Raw genomic sequence first — 18,464 nt, 5'->3', positions numbered from 1 at the left:
GTTAGGTTAGAGACCAATCTAACAAACTCCCCCTTGATCTCTTTTCATCCCACCGTGGTCCACGTAGCTCCACCCCTGCCACCTCATAGTTCTCGTCTTCGTTGTCATCGTCCTCCAGCTCCTCATCATCGAATGCCAGTTCCATATCTATGGTGATATTGACGACGGCATGGTCGTCTCTAGATGCCCTGGGCACGAAGTAGACGACATCCTTTGGCAGACCATCGGCCAGCGACGAGCTCATCACGTCTTCCATCCTCAAGACCTGGTGGTGGCCCATGAAGCACGAGAACATCAAAGACAAACCGAACATGGACTTGTTGGCGTCTGTGGAGACCACCGGCTGGACGAAGACGAGGGAGATGGCGTGCCCGAGGGGTTCCGCCGCTGGCACCACATTCACAAGGAAGATGCTGCTGCCGTCCTTGGCATGGAGCACGTGTGGGCCCGGCTAGAGGCGGAGGTCGAACTGTGCGTAGTACTCGAAAGCCGTGGACAACCACTTGTGGTGGTCGGTGAAATGGTCCCGCAGCTCCGCTGCTGGCCCCGTGAAGCCGCAGTCGGCCGGGCTCTAGGCAGAAGCATGGCCCGTGCTGGCACGCCTTCTCATGCTTTCCCCTGTTGAAGTAGGGCATCTTCTCGGTGCATCTGTTCTTGGCGAAGCAACAGGGAACCTCAATGGCTTCGACAATGCGCTCCATGCCAAAGCAGCGCGTGAAGACGGTTCTGGGGCATAGTGGGGAAGGGCACTTCTTGCGCTTGATACAGCAGCATGATTTGTAGAGCAAGTGCCCCATGGCACACTGCGGTACGTATTGGAATAAACACTGAGCCTTAGATCTTGTGTCTGACAGAAACAACACTTAATTTTGATGATGATGATGTGTGTACCTGGTGTTAGGCTCTAAAGCAGGATATCTAGGCATAGAACTAGCATGTCTACATGCTTTTGAATAAAACCATGAGTCCTAGAACATCTACTAGTACAGTAGCAGTAGATAGAACGAGAGAAAAAGAGAGGTGAAGGGTGCAAACCTTTGGTCGCCTTGGATGAAGAAGGGCTCGCCATCGCAGTGCTTGGCGATAACCCAATGGCGGTGTCGAGTCGAAGGGCGGTGGTGCAGTAGCGGTTGTAGGGCAGCCCGGCGACGTAGCAGCCCCTCGGTGTAGATGCAGAGGCGGTGGCGACGCGACTGGTGGCTTCCCGTCACTGGCTGCGCCCCTCTAGATCGAATTAGGGATTTCGGTGGGGAACTATAGCTCAGGCGAACCTCGTGCTTAGAGTCGTCGGTCCCACCTCTATTTATTGCGCAGTGTGACAAGGGCCCTCCAGGTATAGTGGGTTGGGCGCCCCCGATCAGGGCGCGGATCAAAGGCCCAACTGGGCCGTTAGGCCCAGTTTGGGATTAGAGATCAATCTAACAATCTCCCCATTGATCTACCATCTTTCAATTTTATATCATTTACTTTTGTTCATTCCATTACAGATTAACGCATAGAGCATGTTTCATCGTCACGGTCAATTATCGATAGATTTAACAGCTACAACACACCACTCTGTCCAGTGTTTTGTTCCAGGATTGCTCTAGAATCTGCCAAGTAATCTGGTAACAAATGCCAAGTCAGGCGTGTACATACTTGAGAATATTGCAAGCTTCCGACAGCTGAAGCATATGGAATCGTTTTCATTTGATCGATCTCATACTGGTTCCTAGAGCATTGAAAATCCACATATCTGTCACCCTTGACTATAGGAGCAGGTAAGGGACTATATTTGTGCATACTGAATTTCTTTAAGATCTTTACTATGTATGCCTTTTGTGACAGTCATAATACCCGTTTACTTTTATCTCGGTGAATCTCGATCCCTAGAACGAACGAAGCTTCACCAAGATCTTTCATATCAAATTTTGAGGACAAAAACTTCTTTGTCTCCAGTATAGACTGACATCACTACTAGCAAGTAAGATACCATCCACATACAGGACAAGGAAGATAAACTTCCCATTCTTAAACTTTGCATAGACACAATTGTCCTCTATAATTTCTTTAAACTCAAAATTCTTTATTGTCTAATCAAACTTCAAATACCACTATCTTGAAGCTTGTTTTAATCCATAAATGGATTCCTTTAGGCGGCATCACATTCGTTCTTTTCCTTCAATGACAAAACCTTTCGGTTGTGCCATGTAAACATTTTCCGCCAAGTCCCCATTGAGAAATGTCGTCTTTACATCCATCTGATGTAATTCTAGATCGTAATGTGCCACTAATGCCATTATGATTTTGAAGGAATACTTACATGAGACTGGAGAAAATGTCACATTGTAATCAATCCCTTCTCTTTGCGTAAAGCCTTTTGCCACAAGCCGCGCTTTATATCTCTCCATATTTCCTTGAGAGTCAAGTTTTATTTTGTAGACCCATTTACAGCCTACTGTTTTGGCTCCTTTAGAAATTATTTCCAAGTCCCAAACTTTATTGGCATTCATAGATTTCATTTCATCTTCCATGGCCTCAAGCCACTTTGATGAATGATCACTTCTCATGGCTTCTTCAAATGAGGTGGGATCATCCTACATTTGAAATTCCTCAGTATTGTATACTTTATAGTCAGCAGGAATAGCTGATTTTCTAACTCTGAGACCTTCTAGGGGCCTCCATATTTGGCACATCTTCTGTTTGAGGCTGTTGTTGCTCCCCCTCATGTGTGGCAATATGTTCTGCAGGATCCTGAAGATCAGGTTCTTTATCGTCATTCATTGTTGCCACAGGCGGAATAACAACAGGTGTTGGCACCACAGTATCTTGCATTGTCGGTGCAGCGACAGCAGATAGTGAGAAAAATGGCTCATGAATCATCGGAGTGGGCGCATACACCCGTTTCTCTTCAAGGTCAATTTCTCGAGCTACCATGCTCTCCCTTATCATTTCATCCTCTAGGAAGACAGCGTGTCTCGTTTTCACAAACTTTGTATGTCTGTCTAGATAATAGAAACGAAAACCTTTTTACTTTTCTAGGTAACTAATGAAATGACAACTTACTGTTTTAGGATCTAGCTTCCCAATGTTTGGGTTAAATACTTTAGCCTCAGCAAGACTCCTCCACACACGTAAGTGGTTTAGTGAGGATACTCTTCATGTCCACAACTCATATGGTGTTTTGGGCACCAACTTACTTGGTACTCTATTAAGAGTATGAATGACAGTTTTTAACGCCTCCGTCCACAGTCTCAACGGTAAGCTGGAGTAACTTATCATACTACGCACCATATCCATCAGTGTATGATTGTGTTTTTTAGCTACTCCATTATGCTGAGGTTCATCCGGTGTAGAATACTGGGCTACTATACCATTCTCCTGTAATGGCCATATGGGGTATGCCGACCGTAGTATCCCCCTACGGTCGGACCTGACTATCTTAATCTTTAAATTGTGTTGGTTTTCAACTTTTGCCTTAAATATCTTAAATTTATCCAATGCTTTTGTTCTTTCTTTGATTGGATAAATATAGCCATAACGGGTGTAATCATCTATGAATGTTATGAACGAATCATAACCATCCACACTCTTTACAAGAAACATACCACAGATGTCTGTGTGAATAATCCGTAAAATTTCTACACTTCGTTTGTCATCTTTTTTAATTTTCTTTATATACTTTCCATTTATGCATTCTCTGCATTGTTCTAAATCTAAAAAGTCTAATGGAGGAAGAACATTATTCTTAACTAGTCTTTCTATTCTTCCCCTCGAAATATGACCTTAACGATAGTGACATAATTTCGACAACGCATCGTGAGCTCTCTTTCATTTTCTGTTTACATTCGCAGACGAGAATACATTCTTATTGTCACACGCAACGTTCTCATCATCGCATACATCATTCACATCATCACGTAGTAATAACAAATAAAGCTCATTTTATAAGATAGCAAGACCAACACATGCATTATTAAATGTTATCTTACATTTGCCATTTTTAAAATGGCAATCATATCCATCATTGTCCAAGCATGAAACACTAATCAAGTTTCTCTGTAGGGAGGGAACATAAAATACATCTCTACGTAAAAGTGTGAAACCATCAGCAAGCTCTAGAGAAATATCGCCAACGGCTTCAACATCTGCTCAGACTCCATTTACAACTTTAATGTGTCTTTCTCTTCTTTGCGTAGACCTCGTCAAACGAAATCCCTGTAAAGAATTAACAACATGAACAGTTGCACCTAAGTCAATCCACCAAGTAGATTTCGAATATTGTACATATAGGGATTTATTTATGAACGTAATAATGTTCTCACCTTTCTTTGCCATGATTATCTTTAAGTAATCGGGACAATCTTTCTTATAATGTCCCGTCTTCTTGCAATAGACACTAGTCTTTCTCTACTGTGAACTTATTCTGCTGAGGCTGATGTAGCAAGGGACCCTTTTCCTTTACTTTGAGGAGTTAGCATTATTATTCTTTTTCTTGTAATCTTTTAGATAATTGATAGTGCCACCATTGGCAGCTTTCATTCTCTCCTCTTGCACACACATAGCCATGAGCCTGTCCATGTCCTATTTTTCGGGCTGTATGTTATAGTTGACAACAAAAGTGTCAAACTCTTTTAGCAAGGAAACAAAAACCAGATGGATAAGGAACTTATCCTTGAAAGCCAGATCCATTGGTTTTAGCTTGGATGCCAAATGGCTCATCCTTAGTATGTGCTCTCTTATGCCACCATTGCCTGAGTATCTCTCTGTCACCAGCTGTTTTATCAGTTGGGTTGCATATGTCTTTGAAGAGCCAGTGAACTGACTCTTTATTCTTTTGAGATACTCAGTGACGGTGTCACACTCTAGGATTGAGCACACAATTACAGGCTCAATCGTGTTCTTTATCACAGCCAAACACTTTTTATTGGTAGTGACCCATTTCCTATACTCAAGGTCATAGGACATTCTTTGGAATACAAAATCCCTCTCTCTGGTTGCCCAAGCGGCATCAGCCTTGTTTATCTCCCTCACCGGTGCCACAGGCTCAATGGAACACGGTGAGGTAACTACCTAGTCTATCTCAGTCAAGATGAAGGCTAGGTCAATCTTTTTCTTCCACTTCGTGTAGTTGTCAACTTTGAGATTAGGGATCTCTTTGATACAACCCATCAAGTTGTATCCACCTGAAAACACAATTCATATAGAGTGAGAACATAAATTATAACAACAATTGCATGTCTTGATTCCAGCGTTGGTCAAAATTAAAACATACAATTGTTCTTATACATTAATTCTACATCACCGTTGGGCAGAAATAGAATTAATGGATGAAAAACTTATTATTAAACCTTATAATATTGCTATTATCAACGTTGGTCAGAAAAATAACAATATTATAAAATTTACTGATTAGAATTGACTGCTCTTCAAATTAAATTCTTCCGTTAGTTCGAATTTAATTAGAAGATCATTAACTTTAACATTGCAGTGAAAAAATAATTCAATTTAATGAATTTTACCCACAGAAAATTTCTCTTTTCTATTTACTTTAAGCCATTTATCCATTTTCCAGAAAATAAATATTTACTGGAAAAAGAAAAACAAAAAATTGATTCAAAATCAACACTATTCTTCAGCCCAGCCGAAAAAACGGCCTGGCCAACTCTGCTTGCGCGCGCGCTGTGCCTCCCAGGCCGCAACCTAGGCCTGGGCCGCTAAAGCCGCGCGGCCGCCTGGGCCGATCGTTGGCCCAAACTATTTGCACCGTCCATCTTAATCCGACGGCCACGCGCGCGTTTCACTCAAAATAAAAGCCGACGCCGCGCGTCCCTGGGGAAAACCCAAACCCATTCTTTGCTGCTCTCTCTCTCTCTTCGCCGCTCTCCTTCCTCACACAGCCCCACAGCGCAGAGAGCGAGCGCAGAGAGCGAGCGCAAAGAGCAAACGACCATGGTGGCCGAAGGAAGTGGCGACGGCGCCGCGCGCCCCTTCGCCGGTGCGTGCGTCCACCCGAGGGTGAGCGCACCGCCGTCGAAGGGCTACGCTGCGGTGCCCTTGACACCTGAGCCCGAGGCGGAGCCACCACGTGGCGTGACCTACTCGATCAACGCCTTTGGTTCTTCTCGCGCGCCAGCCATGGAGATGGTCGGCGGCGAAGACGGGACGACCGAGCCCCAGGTAGGAAGCCCCTTCTCTACCGTCCCCTCTCTTTCTAGGGTTAGGGTTTCTTTTCCCGATTCGATTTTTCTTTCGGTTTTGATTCGAGATCGACGAGATAAGCTCCTTAACCTCTTCCCCTTTCCCTCTCCTGTCTTTGGATCTTGCTGTGTTCTTCTCGGTTCTTTGCCGATTGAGGATTAGGATTAGGGTTAGGGTTAGGGTTTTGTTCACTGTTGTTCTTCCTTGTGACTGATTCGTGGGTTAGGTTTCGGCTTTGAGATCCGAGACCCTTTCTTTTCTCTGTTCTTCACCCGATTAGGGTTAGGGTTCGGTGACCCTCTTCTTTTCTCAGATCTGAACGAATCTACTCTGTTTTTTACCTCTGACATGATCTACATCTAGACATAGGGTTCTGATAGGCTAGATCTACACCTAGTTAGGCTCTGATACCATTGTTAGGCTCTAAAGCAAGATCTCTAGACATAGAACTAGCATGTCTACTTGCTTTTGAATAAAACCGTAAATCCTAGAACATCTACTAGTACAGTAGCAGTAGATAGAACGAGAGAAAGAGATGTGAAGGGTGCAAACCTTCGGCCACTTTAGATGAAGATTGGCTCGCCATCGCAGTGCTTGGCGATAACCCGATGGCGGTGTCGAGTCGAAGGGCGACGGTGTAGTAGCGGTTGCAGGGCAGCCCGACGACATAGCAGCCCCTCGATGTAGATGCAGAGGCAGTGGTGGCACGGCTAGTGGCTTCCCGTCACTGGTTGTGCCCCTCTAGATCGGATTAGGGATTTCGATGGGAAACTGTAGCTCAGGCGAACCTCGTGCTTAGAGCCGCCGGCCCCCACCTCTATTTATTGCGCAGTGTGACAGGGGGCCTCCAGCCATAGTTGGCTAGGCGCCCCCGATCAGAGCGTGGATCAAAGGCCCAACTGGGTCGTTGGGCCCAGTTTGGGATTAGAGATCAATCTAACACCTGGTAGATCTGAGGCCCGAGGGGCTTATGGCAGATGGGGCAGTCCAAGGCACCCATCGTCATTCGTACTCCCTCCATCATAGTTGTTTCCCCTTTCAGCTCCATCACCTAAAATACACTAGCGCGACAAAGGGTTAAGCGTACTGAGCACAATATATAGTTCCATCTCTTAATCCCAATTTATACCGGCAAAAAGGCAAGTAATGCTTTGGTGTATATTCGAAAAATAAAGCAATGATTTGTTAGGTAGATTCATAGATGGGCCATTCTAATTAGCATATCCATTCCTGATTGATCTGATCACTTGCATTGGATGGAAGGACCAGGAATCAGAATTCAGAACAGGATATATTATAATTCCAAACAAGGCCTTGTTTAGATCGCAAGTTTTTTCACTCTCTCTCCATCACATCAAATCTTTGGACACATGCATAGAGTATTAAATGTAGATAAAAAAATAACTAATTACACAATTTGATTGTAAATTACGAGACGAATCTTTTGAGCCTAGTTAGGCCATGATTGGACAACAATTGTCAAATACAAACGAAAGTGCTACAATGCCAAATACTGATTCCTAACCCCAATCTAAACAAGGCCCAACACAACTTTGTAATCTATAAATAGAATAACAGAAATGGGATTGCCTAATATATACATTTTGAATACATTATTCCTTACTAATCAAGACTTCCAATCAGCACAAATCTCACTAGCTTAGTCAACAGTCATCAACCCATCATTTTAAAGCAGTTTTGCTAGGCAAGGTTAGCTGTGGCAAGAAGGTAGTTTGGTAGTTTTGTCAGGATGAGCAAGAATATTTGGCAAGCTGTTCGGTAATGTGGCTACAGACTTGCCTTTGCTAGCAAGGTTACTGTCCCGCTTGCTTGGAACCCTTGCCACGATACATGCCACTCAGCATTGTACCCTTTAGGTGATGTTACCATCATCCATCAAATATACAAGAAGACTTCAGCTGTAGCACTGAATATTTGCAAAGTTAATTGTTCAAGAGTCAACAGTACAAGAACGTTTCACAGCAAACGAAAGTAGCAACTCCATTGCAATCTTTACCGACAAACCTACCATTTATAGTTTGATAAGACCACATACATTATCTGCCATATACAGTTTCATATGGCCAAAATATGATATCTGCCATACCTACACAGTGTCGCAAGTGTAGTTTCATACTACAAAAATATATACTTTGCCATATATATTTATATAAGGCCAAAGTATGCAACTTGTCGTATATTTATATAAGGCCAAAATATGGGTTCCATCGTTAGCACCAATGCAATCCTAATTTGTGTAAATCAGAAGTTAGCACTTATATGAATGGATTTGTTACTTAACCAATCGTGTGTGTTTGTATTTTATTAGAAATGGTGAAGCATACCTCAAATATGGGTAGAATCCTGTGTTGTTTCGGATTTTGGAGGGTACATCTGTTGATCTATGTCTAAGCATCTCAGGTCCAAGTTGGCCAATAGCATACAGAACTTCATTGAAATATCTACTGACAGTTTCAGTACATCTTGAAAAATTGAACTTTATGTCCCTGTTCTTTTTCTTATGACCAACTGCTTGAAGAAACATGGAGCAGTGCCAAGTGTCACGAAGTGCATGCATAGAACGTAACTTTGTGCATAGCTTGAAGAAGACATCTGTTATGACCGGCATCCCCTACAGCCGTCGCAGTCCAGCTAGGGGCTAGGAGGGGAGCCGGCCATCAAAGGGCTATGGCCCATATAATTGTCGCAATTATAGTATTTCTAGAGGATTATTTTATAATTATCGCTATTAGAGAGACATATAAATATTTGTAAGACTCTATTTGGGAAATTAAGCAGAAACATATTATTGTTTCCGGCTTCCTCAGGGAGCCGGGAGAAACCCTAGCCGCCTCTACTGTTCACGTGTGAACAGTACCGCTGTTACTGTAGCTGCACGAGGGTTAGGGCTACAGCCGCCGCCGCCCATCCTCCACCACGGCGTCCAGCCGCCAGCAGCGAGGTTCCCAGCCTGCTCCACCTCCCTCTCACCCCTACAGACTCCGTGATCTACGCGGTAGAATCCGTAATCCTATCAACATCTTTGCTCATTCTAAGAAGATTAATAGTGTCTGAATCTTGGTCGCAATATAATTTCTTTAGGTAAGCCATTCTGTCCCTATTTTTCTCCAAAATAGAGTACCTAACAGGACTACATTTATTGTGTAGGTAACAAATGACTGCCCAATATGCTGTCCATCCAAATGAACAATACAAAGTCAGCTCTTTTTAGTTGCTCTTGCATGGGAAATAAAAAAGCATGAAGAGCATCAATTCGTCCTAAAAGCTAATAGTCTCAAAGGAGGAATACCATTGGTGTCTCCTATTTCGTCCAAAAATTAAGCCTCTAGTACAGAATGAACTGCTACTACTTGCAGGCTTTTCCAGAAAAAGATAAGTTCCCACCCCCAAATCTACTAGATGGGAAAATGAATCTGTGCATCAAATCGCCAAAAAACAATAGAGGAGAAATGCAACTCGAGTTACCTCTCAGTTAGGGCAGCCGGCCCTAATCGAGATTGTGCAGAGATGCCCCCCAAATCCTAGATGCGGAGGACGGAGTGGACCAATCCAATCAACCTGATCAGTGATTTTACAGAGAAAGATGGGATTAGAAGGGAAGAACAGATGGGGTCATGGGGAGAACGCAGGGGGAGCAGAGACCCGAGAGGGAGCACCTGTGTCTGCGAGTTGAGGAATGGAGGTGGAGAGCAGTGAGCAGACGCGTCCCGCCTTTTCTTCTTAGCTCGCGCGCTTTTTTTTTCGCTCGACGCCCTCGCCCGCGCGCTCGCCTCGCCCACACGATTCGGCTCGCCCGGGCTCGCGAGGATTTTGGGCGTGTTTGGATCCTTTGGGATAGGACTATAGGAGACACAAGAAAACGCATTTGGTTGTCTCGCTCGAGCTCCTCGGAGATTGCGCTGGCGAGGTTTGGCTCGCTCCTGAGAGAGAGCCGGATCGGCTCGCCCGAGAGGGCGAGATTCTTAGTTCCTGCGCCGCCGCAGGGTAGGAATATTTAACATCGTTTGTTTGCTTGTTTTGTAGTAGTAAGTTTGTTCTTTGCTTAAAAAATTTCAATTTCTGTAAATGTTACTTCATATTAATCAAAATGGCCCTTTCTCAATATTTTGCTGTATCACGTCTACACTAACACGCAGGAGGAGGTTGGACCTTCATGCATTGCACTCTGTTACTACAAAGAGTGTCATCCGTATTTTTCGAGAAGTCTAACATTTTTAACCTTAACCAAATATATAAAATAAATTATTAATATTTATGGTGCATGATAAGTATCATTAGATTAATAGTTGAATATATTTTTCTAATAAACTTATTTAGAGATACAAATATTGTTAATATTTTTATAAATTTAGTTAAACTATATCGAACTCTAAGTGACACTCTCTTGGAGACAGAAGGAGTAAAAAAGAACCGATGTGGCATAAAAGTTAACAAAAAAAAAGAGGAGAACATGAGAATAACCATTTTCCAGGGAGGAAACGAAGACCTTGTTTTACACGACTTCCAACAGCTTCGTCTCCTTACTATAATATGTTGAAGAGTCCGAGTCGATGGATTTTAAAAAAATGGCTTAATTGGCTTTTATAGCTTATTTTAAGAGGAGAAAGAAAAACACCTCTTAACTGTGATACACGGACGAGCGAGAGTGTGAGCCGCCGAAAGCCTATCAAACGGATGGGGCGAAGTTGACCCTGCTTCCAACGTGTAAAGAAACTGTTAGATTAATTTGAGCCAGGCCCATTATTTATTCTAATTAATCAAATAAACTTCAAAGACCCACAATTATTGTTAAGTGGAAAAGTGATTAAGTACCACATGGGAAATTCACTAAAAAGGTTCTCAACTTAAATAGTGAGTCTTAGGACTCTCACATAGAAGTTGAGAGGGAGAACCGGAGGCCACACGCGCGCGCCGCCGCCGCCGAGCCGGGCCGGGCCGCCCGCGCCGCGGCCGTGCCCCCCCCCCCCCCCGACAGGGCCTAACGGACAGATGGGGAACGGCGCGGCTATATGGGGGGGCGCCCCTGTCCGGCAGGGGACAGACCCGACTCTTCCTCTTCCTCCTCTCCGCAACATCTGAGCGCTGAGCTGTTCATCTGCATCTCCGACCGGAGTTCCCTACGCGCACACCGAGCTTCGGTAGCAGGCCTCCGGAACTTCCCCCGTCAAACGTACCTGCTCCCTACGCGCACACCGAGCTTCGGTAGCAGGCCTCCGGAACTTCCCCCGTCAAGCGTACCTGCACGGGTAGGCGGGGAATCAAGTTTTTGGGGAGCGCCAGCTTCCCGGCGCGACTGCTGCCCCGTCTCCGCTTCTGCAGGTTCCTGTTCGAGGGCTTCTGCTTCCTGACGGGAGAGCCCCGTGCTACTGCTCCAACACCGCACCTGCAGGAGCTTCCCGTGCCACTGCTCCCACACCGCACCTGCAGGAGTCTCCCGGTGCAACCTCCTCTGCAACATGGTGGACACGAGGAGGACTGGTGGCCGCACCAACACCACCAACGGAGAAGATGGTGGCTCACTGTCCGCGGGTACCGGCAGTCCCACCCTAGGGTATAAATCTAATCCCACTGTGCGCTATTGTTCATATGCTATTCTGTTAGCGTACTTGGTCGCTGCACTGTTAAATACTATCTGCAGTAATGGTGGTGTTACAGTATGGTTAGTGGTACTGTTACTATTGTTTAAGTCGTTTTTATGGATTAATATAAGTCGTAAATTGACCGAATGTTCAACAGAAACACGGTTTTTTTCCCGTTAGGGACAGGGACACAGGGTGTCGTGTCTTCACTGCATTTTGTGCGTCACATGACAGGAACAGGAGCCCTGTTCGCGCACCGGCCTCGCTCGCTCTTTGCCGCCCGCAACCGCGAGTGGGTGCGTCGCCGGCTCGCCGCCGCGACCACACACCCCCAAGCCCCGACCCGAGCCTGCGCCTGCAGAACCCGTCACCGCGCTCGCGCCGATTTGGAGGGGTTAATGCACTAGAAACTGACCTTTCCCGCCACGACTACAAATCAAACCCTGAATACGAGAGCCAAATTGCCTGCCCGGGCGGCAAGGATGTTTCCCAATACTGATAGCATGTTTTCCTATACTGATAAAAGTAAATTTTTACCATGGTTGATTAGATGTCGACGTGCCCGTAAGAAGGATCCAACCTAAATAAATACTTTAATTTAGAGCACTCGTAATATATGCGCTGGTCACTCGATCGATCGAACCAAATCTTGATCAGAGTTCCTCGTCGTAGCTCTCGTCCTCGTCCCCCAGCTCGATATCATACCTCCGCACTTCATATATGTTGGTCTTGAGCACGACATCATGGATGCCTCCAGATGCCTTGGGCACGATGCAGAAGCCGTCCTTTGGCAGACCATCAGCCAGCGTCGAGCACCTCACGGGGTCCAGCGTCGAGATCTGGTGGTGGCCTGTGAAGCACGAGAACACCAAAGAGCACCCGAACGGGGAGGAGCCCGTGGCCGGCCGGACACAGACGAGGGAGATGGCGTGCCCGAGGGGTTCCGCTGCCACCACGTTCATGAGGAAGACGGTGCCATCCTGGGCACGGAGGACGTGCGGGCCCGGCTGGAGGCGGAGGCCGAACTGCGTGTAGTACTTGAACGCCGTATTTGGCCACATGTGGCAGTCGGTGAAATGGTCTGGCAGCGTCGCCGCCGGCCCTGAGAAGCCACAGCCAGGCTCCGGGCAGAAGCATGGCCCGTGTCGGCACGCCTTCTCGTGCTTTTTCTTGTTGAAGTAGGTGATCTTCTTGGTGCATCCGTTCTCGGCGAAGCAACAAGGAACCTCAATGGATTCAACAACGCGCTCCATGCCAAAGCAGCGCTCGAAGGCAGACCTTGGGCATAGGGGGCATTTGTTGAGCCTGATGCAGCATGAATTGCAGATCAGGTGCCCCACACCACACTGTCGAATCGGAATCGGAAAAACAAGTCCTTGTGAGAGAATATCTTGGACAGACATACATGGAATTTAATAAAAAAACATAGGTACTGATAGTGCCCCTCATTAGAACACTACCTTAGTTACTCTGTGTTTGGTAGATCGATTCATGAAACATACTGATGTGCCCCTCATCAGAAATTAACAAACTGCTTTTGGAAGATTTATTTAAGGTTTTAGTTGTTGGATGAAAACGATATAATGATTTTGCCTATCTGGTGTTCTTCAGAAATTAACTCGATGCTATTCATATACACATGTACTGTGTCTACCTGCCTACCTGGTAAATGGGAGGCACAAGGGGCTCATAGCAGATGGGGCAGTCCAAGGCACCCATTGCCATTGTCACTCCATCCAACTTAGTTTCCCCTTTTGGCTCCATCACCTGCAAAACACTAGCTTGCTTAATCTCACAAGCTCAACAACGGGTAGTTCCATCCCTTCTTTCATTTTGTATATTCGCAAAAGAAAAGTGATGAGTTGGTAGATAGAAGGGTAGTTTCGATTAACATTTATTCCTTATTAATGTGCTCGCGTGGATGGAAGGGCCAGGAATCAGAATTTAGAACAGGATAATTCAAAACGATAGAACTTATAATGGGTAAATAAATAACAGAAAATGAAACTGCCTAATATATTCATTCTTACTAGTACTAATGAAAACTTCCTATTGGCCTAAATCTTACTAGCTTAACATCTAAACAGTTTGCGCTACTGTACCACGTGGCCATGTCAGACTACCAACAAGACAACATGGTTATTTTGTTAAGACAATGACAGATCACCACAAATCCCGAGAACAAGTACTTTACCCCAAGAACAACACAAATGCACCTTGCACATAAATGATTCCATTGGTATAGTAACTCCTGTAGCCTACAGGTCAGTCGGCTGGACTAAAAATGGTGAAGGCACACATAAATGATTTATTGGACAGCAAGGCGTGCAACATGTTTTCCTCGAATGTCTTATCCCTTTGCTAGTAAAGCTGGTAAGATTTGTTTGTACCCCTCCTGAACTCCTAGCTCCAGACAAACTAAAATAGTATCTTTTTGTGAAGCTACGGCAAGTCTGATGCAGGAATTTAGTTTTTGGCATATTTTTCCAATGGTCGCCAACAAAGACAACAGAGAATGATTCCCCTAATGGTATTACACTATCAAGTGAGTGCTAGAAGTATTCCTGTTTTTTCGATACGAAAACAATTTTGCCTTATTCATACCAGAGTATCTAAACTTCTTTTGCTCCTTAACTGAATGACAGAGATCCTGCCCTTTTTGTTCAAAAAAACCAAACATATCAGAGTATCTAGAAAAACAGGAACGGGTCCAGTTTGATTCGATGCTTTATCAACGGTTAGTTCAAAAATAGTGGCGATGCAAGCATATGGTTCCGTGGCATAACAAATTGCACTACCAACAAGTACTCGCATTTTATCCTGCTTATTAAAACAGTACTTGTAACAGGACGATTTGGGGTTCCTTTGCGCCATTTACCGATTCCTTCACAATGCACATCTTTTGAAAATACAAGTGCGCGACAATAGGGGCATAAGCGATGCTTACGGTAGAAATTCGACACAGAAGTACCCAAGAAAAACCAACGTTAGTTCAGTACAGCATAAACCCTAGTACTAGCAGCCTAGCGGCACGGCGGCATTACTCCTGAAGAGGAGGGAGCCAAAATGTCGAGAATCGAAAGGGATGTAGCCCTACCTGAAACACCTTGTAGCCTCAAAGGCTTAGGCTCTGCTGGGAGTGCGGCGTCGCCGGCGACCCCTCCTCGATCGACTGCTCGACCGCGCGTCGCCCTTCTCTGGCGTTGATCAGAGCCCCCGTCCAGAGTCCCAGACTTGGGAGTTGGGAGGGCGGAGAGGGGAGGGGAACAAACGGGCAGGGCTACGGCCTACAGGCAACAACGGGAGTGAAGAGTGGGCTGAGAAATGGGCTTATTTCCGAGGGCGCTTCAATGGGCCGCAGCAGACGCACTTGCCGCATATAGTGATGAAGAGTCTGTTTTTTTTTAGAGAGAATTCCATGAGTCGTTCCATTTTTTGTGTTACTCCATTTTTTGTGTTACTTTAGTAGATTTTACTCTGTTTAGCCAAAGCCAGCCGAAGAATTTTTTGGTTGTGTCCCCATGGGTAGTGTCCCTTAGTTTTGAGTATAGCCGGAATTACAAACTTTCAATTAGAATAAATCCGCCTAGAAAAAGTAATTCCTTTTATCGGCTCACCTATTTGCTGATGAATCTTACTTGCTTGTTGGTAGCGGAGGGTTGGTTTTTTCAGTTCCTTGCTTCTGGTTGATGACAGCTACATCCTTAGCTGGTTTGTCAAAGCAAGGAGTGTTCTTTCTGTCTTTCCTATCTTATTAGCTGATAAGCACTAGAGCGTACCGCCCTGCCATAGTCGCGAGGATCTTAATAGTCGGTCGTGACTGTTGTCATAGTCAACGACGGTTGAAACTTCTAGGAAAAAACTTCGAATTGGGAGGGCGATCCTCCCGGCTCAAACCAGCAAGATGTGGTGGAGAATGCGCGTTAGCGCAATGGCTTTCGTGCTAGTTGCTCAAAAAATCGTATAAAAATCAAGCAAGAAAAAGGTTCTGGCAGGTGCCAATTGAATCAATGTTATTAGCTGTCAATTTGAACTTTTTGGGCCTTAGCTTGGAATCTCCTGACTTACCTGAGCACTATTTTATCACTGCCTGCTTGAGTTGAGGGAAGACATCAAAGACCTTGTCATGGCAATGAAGGCAGTAAGCTTGATGCATTTTATCCAAAGACATGGAGAATTTCTTATCAAATCAAAAGAAAACATGAGTTTAAAATGTAAAAAAAGGTCTGAAAGACTTATTCTTTTTTAAAAGGAGGATAAGATAATTTTTAGATTCTTTTTTTATGTTATTATGTGTTATTTACTACCTTTGGCTTTGGGCTCTCTGAAATTTTCTTCGTTCCCTATTTGACACTCACTTCAACTTTCATCCCTAATTTGACACTACCGTCAAATCCGTTAGTTAACTGTGTTAACTGACTGTTAAAAAGACGTTTTTGCCCCTAGAAAAAAAAAAGCAAATTTTAGAGGAAAAAAAACCTGCGCCCGCCTCTGATGCATGCGCCCAGTTGCAAAAAAAAGGCGTAGGTTTTTTTTCCTCTCAAATTTGTTTCGTCGCTTTTTTTCTAGGGGCAAAAACGTCTTTTTAACAGCCAGTTAACACCGTTAGCTAACGGATTTGACGGTAGTGTCAAATTAGGGATGAAAGTTGAAGTGAGTGTCAAATAGGGAACGAAGAAAATTTCAGGGCCAACAAAGGAACGACTCATTTTTCCAGTGTCAAATAAGGGATTCTCTCGTTTTTTTAGGGCGCTTCAGTTTGCATCTCGATGTACAACTGTACATAACGCAGCCTTAGGTCTCGCGTCTCGCGAGGACTGCCGCCGCCGCATCCGGCGTCCACCGCCGCTGGTCCCCTCACTCCCCCTCTGGCATATCGTCGGAGGCCGGAGGGAGTGGGAATCCATCATTTTTAAATAAGTTTTTTTAGTAGATCAAGTCCTTAGGGTTAGAGTTTCTGAATGCTAAGTTTTTTGGTTTTGGAGATTTATCTCCTCCTCCTCCTCTCGGGCGACGGCGAGAGTGCAGGGTGTAATCGTTTTCTCCATAGTGACTCTGTTTAAGATGAGAGCGACAACTACGACGTCAGCGTCCTCACCGGTATGACATGGAGACTTCTATTTCCGGAGGACGACATCAAGGCAGAGATGGTGTCGCCGTCATGGAATAATTTTCTCCGGTCTCTTTTTCGTTTTATCGTGGTTAAATCTGGCCATGATGAAGGACTAGATAGAATAAGTTTCAGATCGGTCTTCCTCATCCTTCGGTGGCAGAAAGAAGAAGATGTTTCTCAACTCCGCCTACATGAATGTTGGTCGTCATTTGTTGGACATCTGTTCTCAGGGCTTTTGCAGAGTGTTTGCTTGTGCGATCATCCATAACTGCAAAGCGTCGTACAAGTTTGGTTTTGATTTCTGGAGCTATTCATAGCATGTGTATAATTTAGATAAAAATCAGTTAGTATATACTTGTGTAATCCAGAGTGCACGTAATGTGTTGATGTGCCCAAGTATTATCAATTGTACAAATATGTATGCACTATGGATCTATTAAGTTTCAAAAAAGATTAAATAACCGAAATACATTTTTTAATTAGTTTCCATATCTTCTTCAAGACGAATCTTGCACCATGGTCCCTGGCATCTCATCTTGCCACGCGTCCGATTTTGATCGTGCAACGCAAAAGCTGAGCACGGCAACCAGTTTCTTGGGCCTTCTAGCGCGCACACGCCCGGCCGTGTGGTAGCGTCTGCCTCGCCGCAGCCCAGTCCAGACTACTTCCCTGCAGTATGAAACAGGCCCATGGTATACCCGCCCGCTAGCCGCTATTGATCCTCTCTCTCGCAGGTCCAAGGCCACCGGAGATGGACCCCACCGTCGGCCATATGGACGCCGGAGCCTCGCTCTCTCTCTCTCGAAGGTACCTAGGTCCGCAGATGGACCCCGCCATCGGCCATGGACGCGCGGAGCCTCACTCTCTCTCTCAGGTGCTCAGGTCACCACAGATGGACACACGCTATCAGCCATGGACGCCGGAGGCTCTCTCTCAATCTCGCAGGTGCCCACTGTCCAGGCCACCGCAGATGAACTCTGTCATCGGCCACGGCTCAACTGTTCGCCCTGTCCGTCCGAGATTGCGACCCCATGGTTCGACCTGCGCGCGACTCCACGCGCCGCCGGCAGACCAGAGGAGATCGACTTGCAATCTGGATACTGTAGCACGTTTCGTTTGTATTTGACAAATTTTGTCTGATCATAGACTAACTAGGCTTAAAAGATTCGTCTCGTGATTTACAACCAAACTGTGCAATTAGTTATTTTTTTACCTATATTTAATGCTTCATACATACGTCTAAAAATTAATGTGATGGAGAGAATGAAAAAACTTAGAATTTTGAGGTGATCTAAGCAAGGTCTAAGTGGATTCCACCTAGTCACGATCCGGCAGCCATGTTCAGAGCTGGCGAGCGAGCCCCTTGCGTAGCCTGGCTGCTTGGGCGGTCCCTGTTGCTGGCTGCCATCGACCTCAATAACGGGTCGATGCTTCCATGGATGATGCTCTCAATGTGTTGGAACAAATTAAATGAATGCAAAATATACATTTTCTTTTTTCTTTTATTTTTTTTCTTCCAGAATTTGTACAGTCCCATCTCTACCCGTTGTACTTGGCATTTTCACATCCGA

The 18,464-nt window shown here is 45.2% G+C and overlaps 1 protein-coding gene and 1 pseudogene across 1 annotated transcript; both read right to left on the bottom strand.

Annotated features, from left to right (window-relative positions):
* Window position 1: 1 nt before the first annotated feature.
* Window positions 2-10,000, bottom strand: LOC136451787 (E3 ubiquitin-protein ligase SINA-like 2; annotated as a pseudogene).
* A 2,260-nt stretch (window positions 10,001-12,260) lies between these two features.
* LOC136472229 (putative E3 ubiquitin-protein ligase SINA-like 6) lies at window positions 12,261-15,011 on the bottom strand. The gene is made up of 3 exons (XM_066469960.1): window positions 14,878-15,011; window positions 13,443-13,547; window positions 12,261-13,126 (listed from the first exon to the last, which is right to left on the bottom strand). The coding sequence occupies exons 2-3, from the start codon at window positions 13,542-13,544 to the stop codon at window positions 12,434-12,436; spliced, it is 795 nt and encodes a 264-aa protein (XP_066326057.1). The 5' UTR covers window positions 13,545-13,547; window positions 14,878-15,011; the 3' UTR covers window positions 12,261-12,433.
* Window positions 15,012-18,464: the final 3,453 nt, after the last annotated feature.

Source organism: Miscanthus floridulus, chromosome 1 (genome assembly GCF_019320115.1).
Source record: "Miscanthus floridulus cultivar M001 chromosome 1, ASM1932011v1, whole genome shotgun sequence".
NCBI classification, from domain to species: domain Eukaryota; kingdom Viridiplantae; phylum Streptophyta; class Magnoliopsida; order Poales; family Poaceae; genus Miscanthus; species Miscanthus floridulus.
This window is presented reverse-complemented; position numbering and strand designations above follow the sequence as displayed.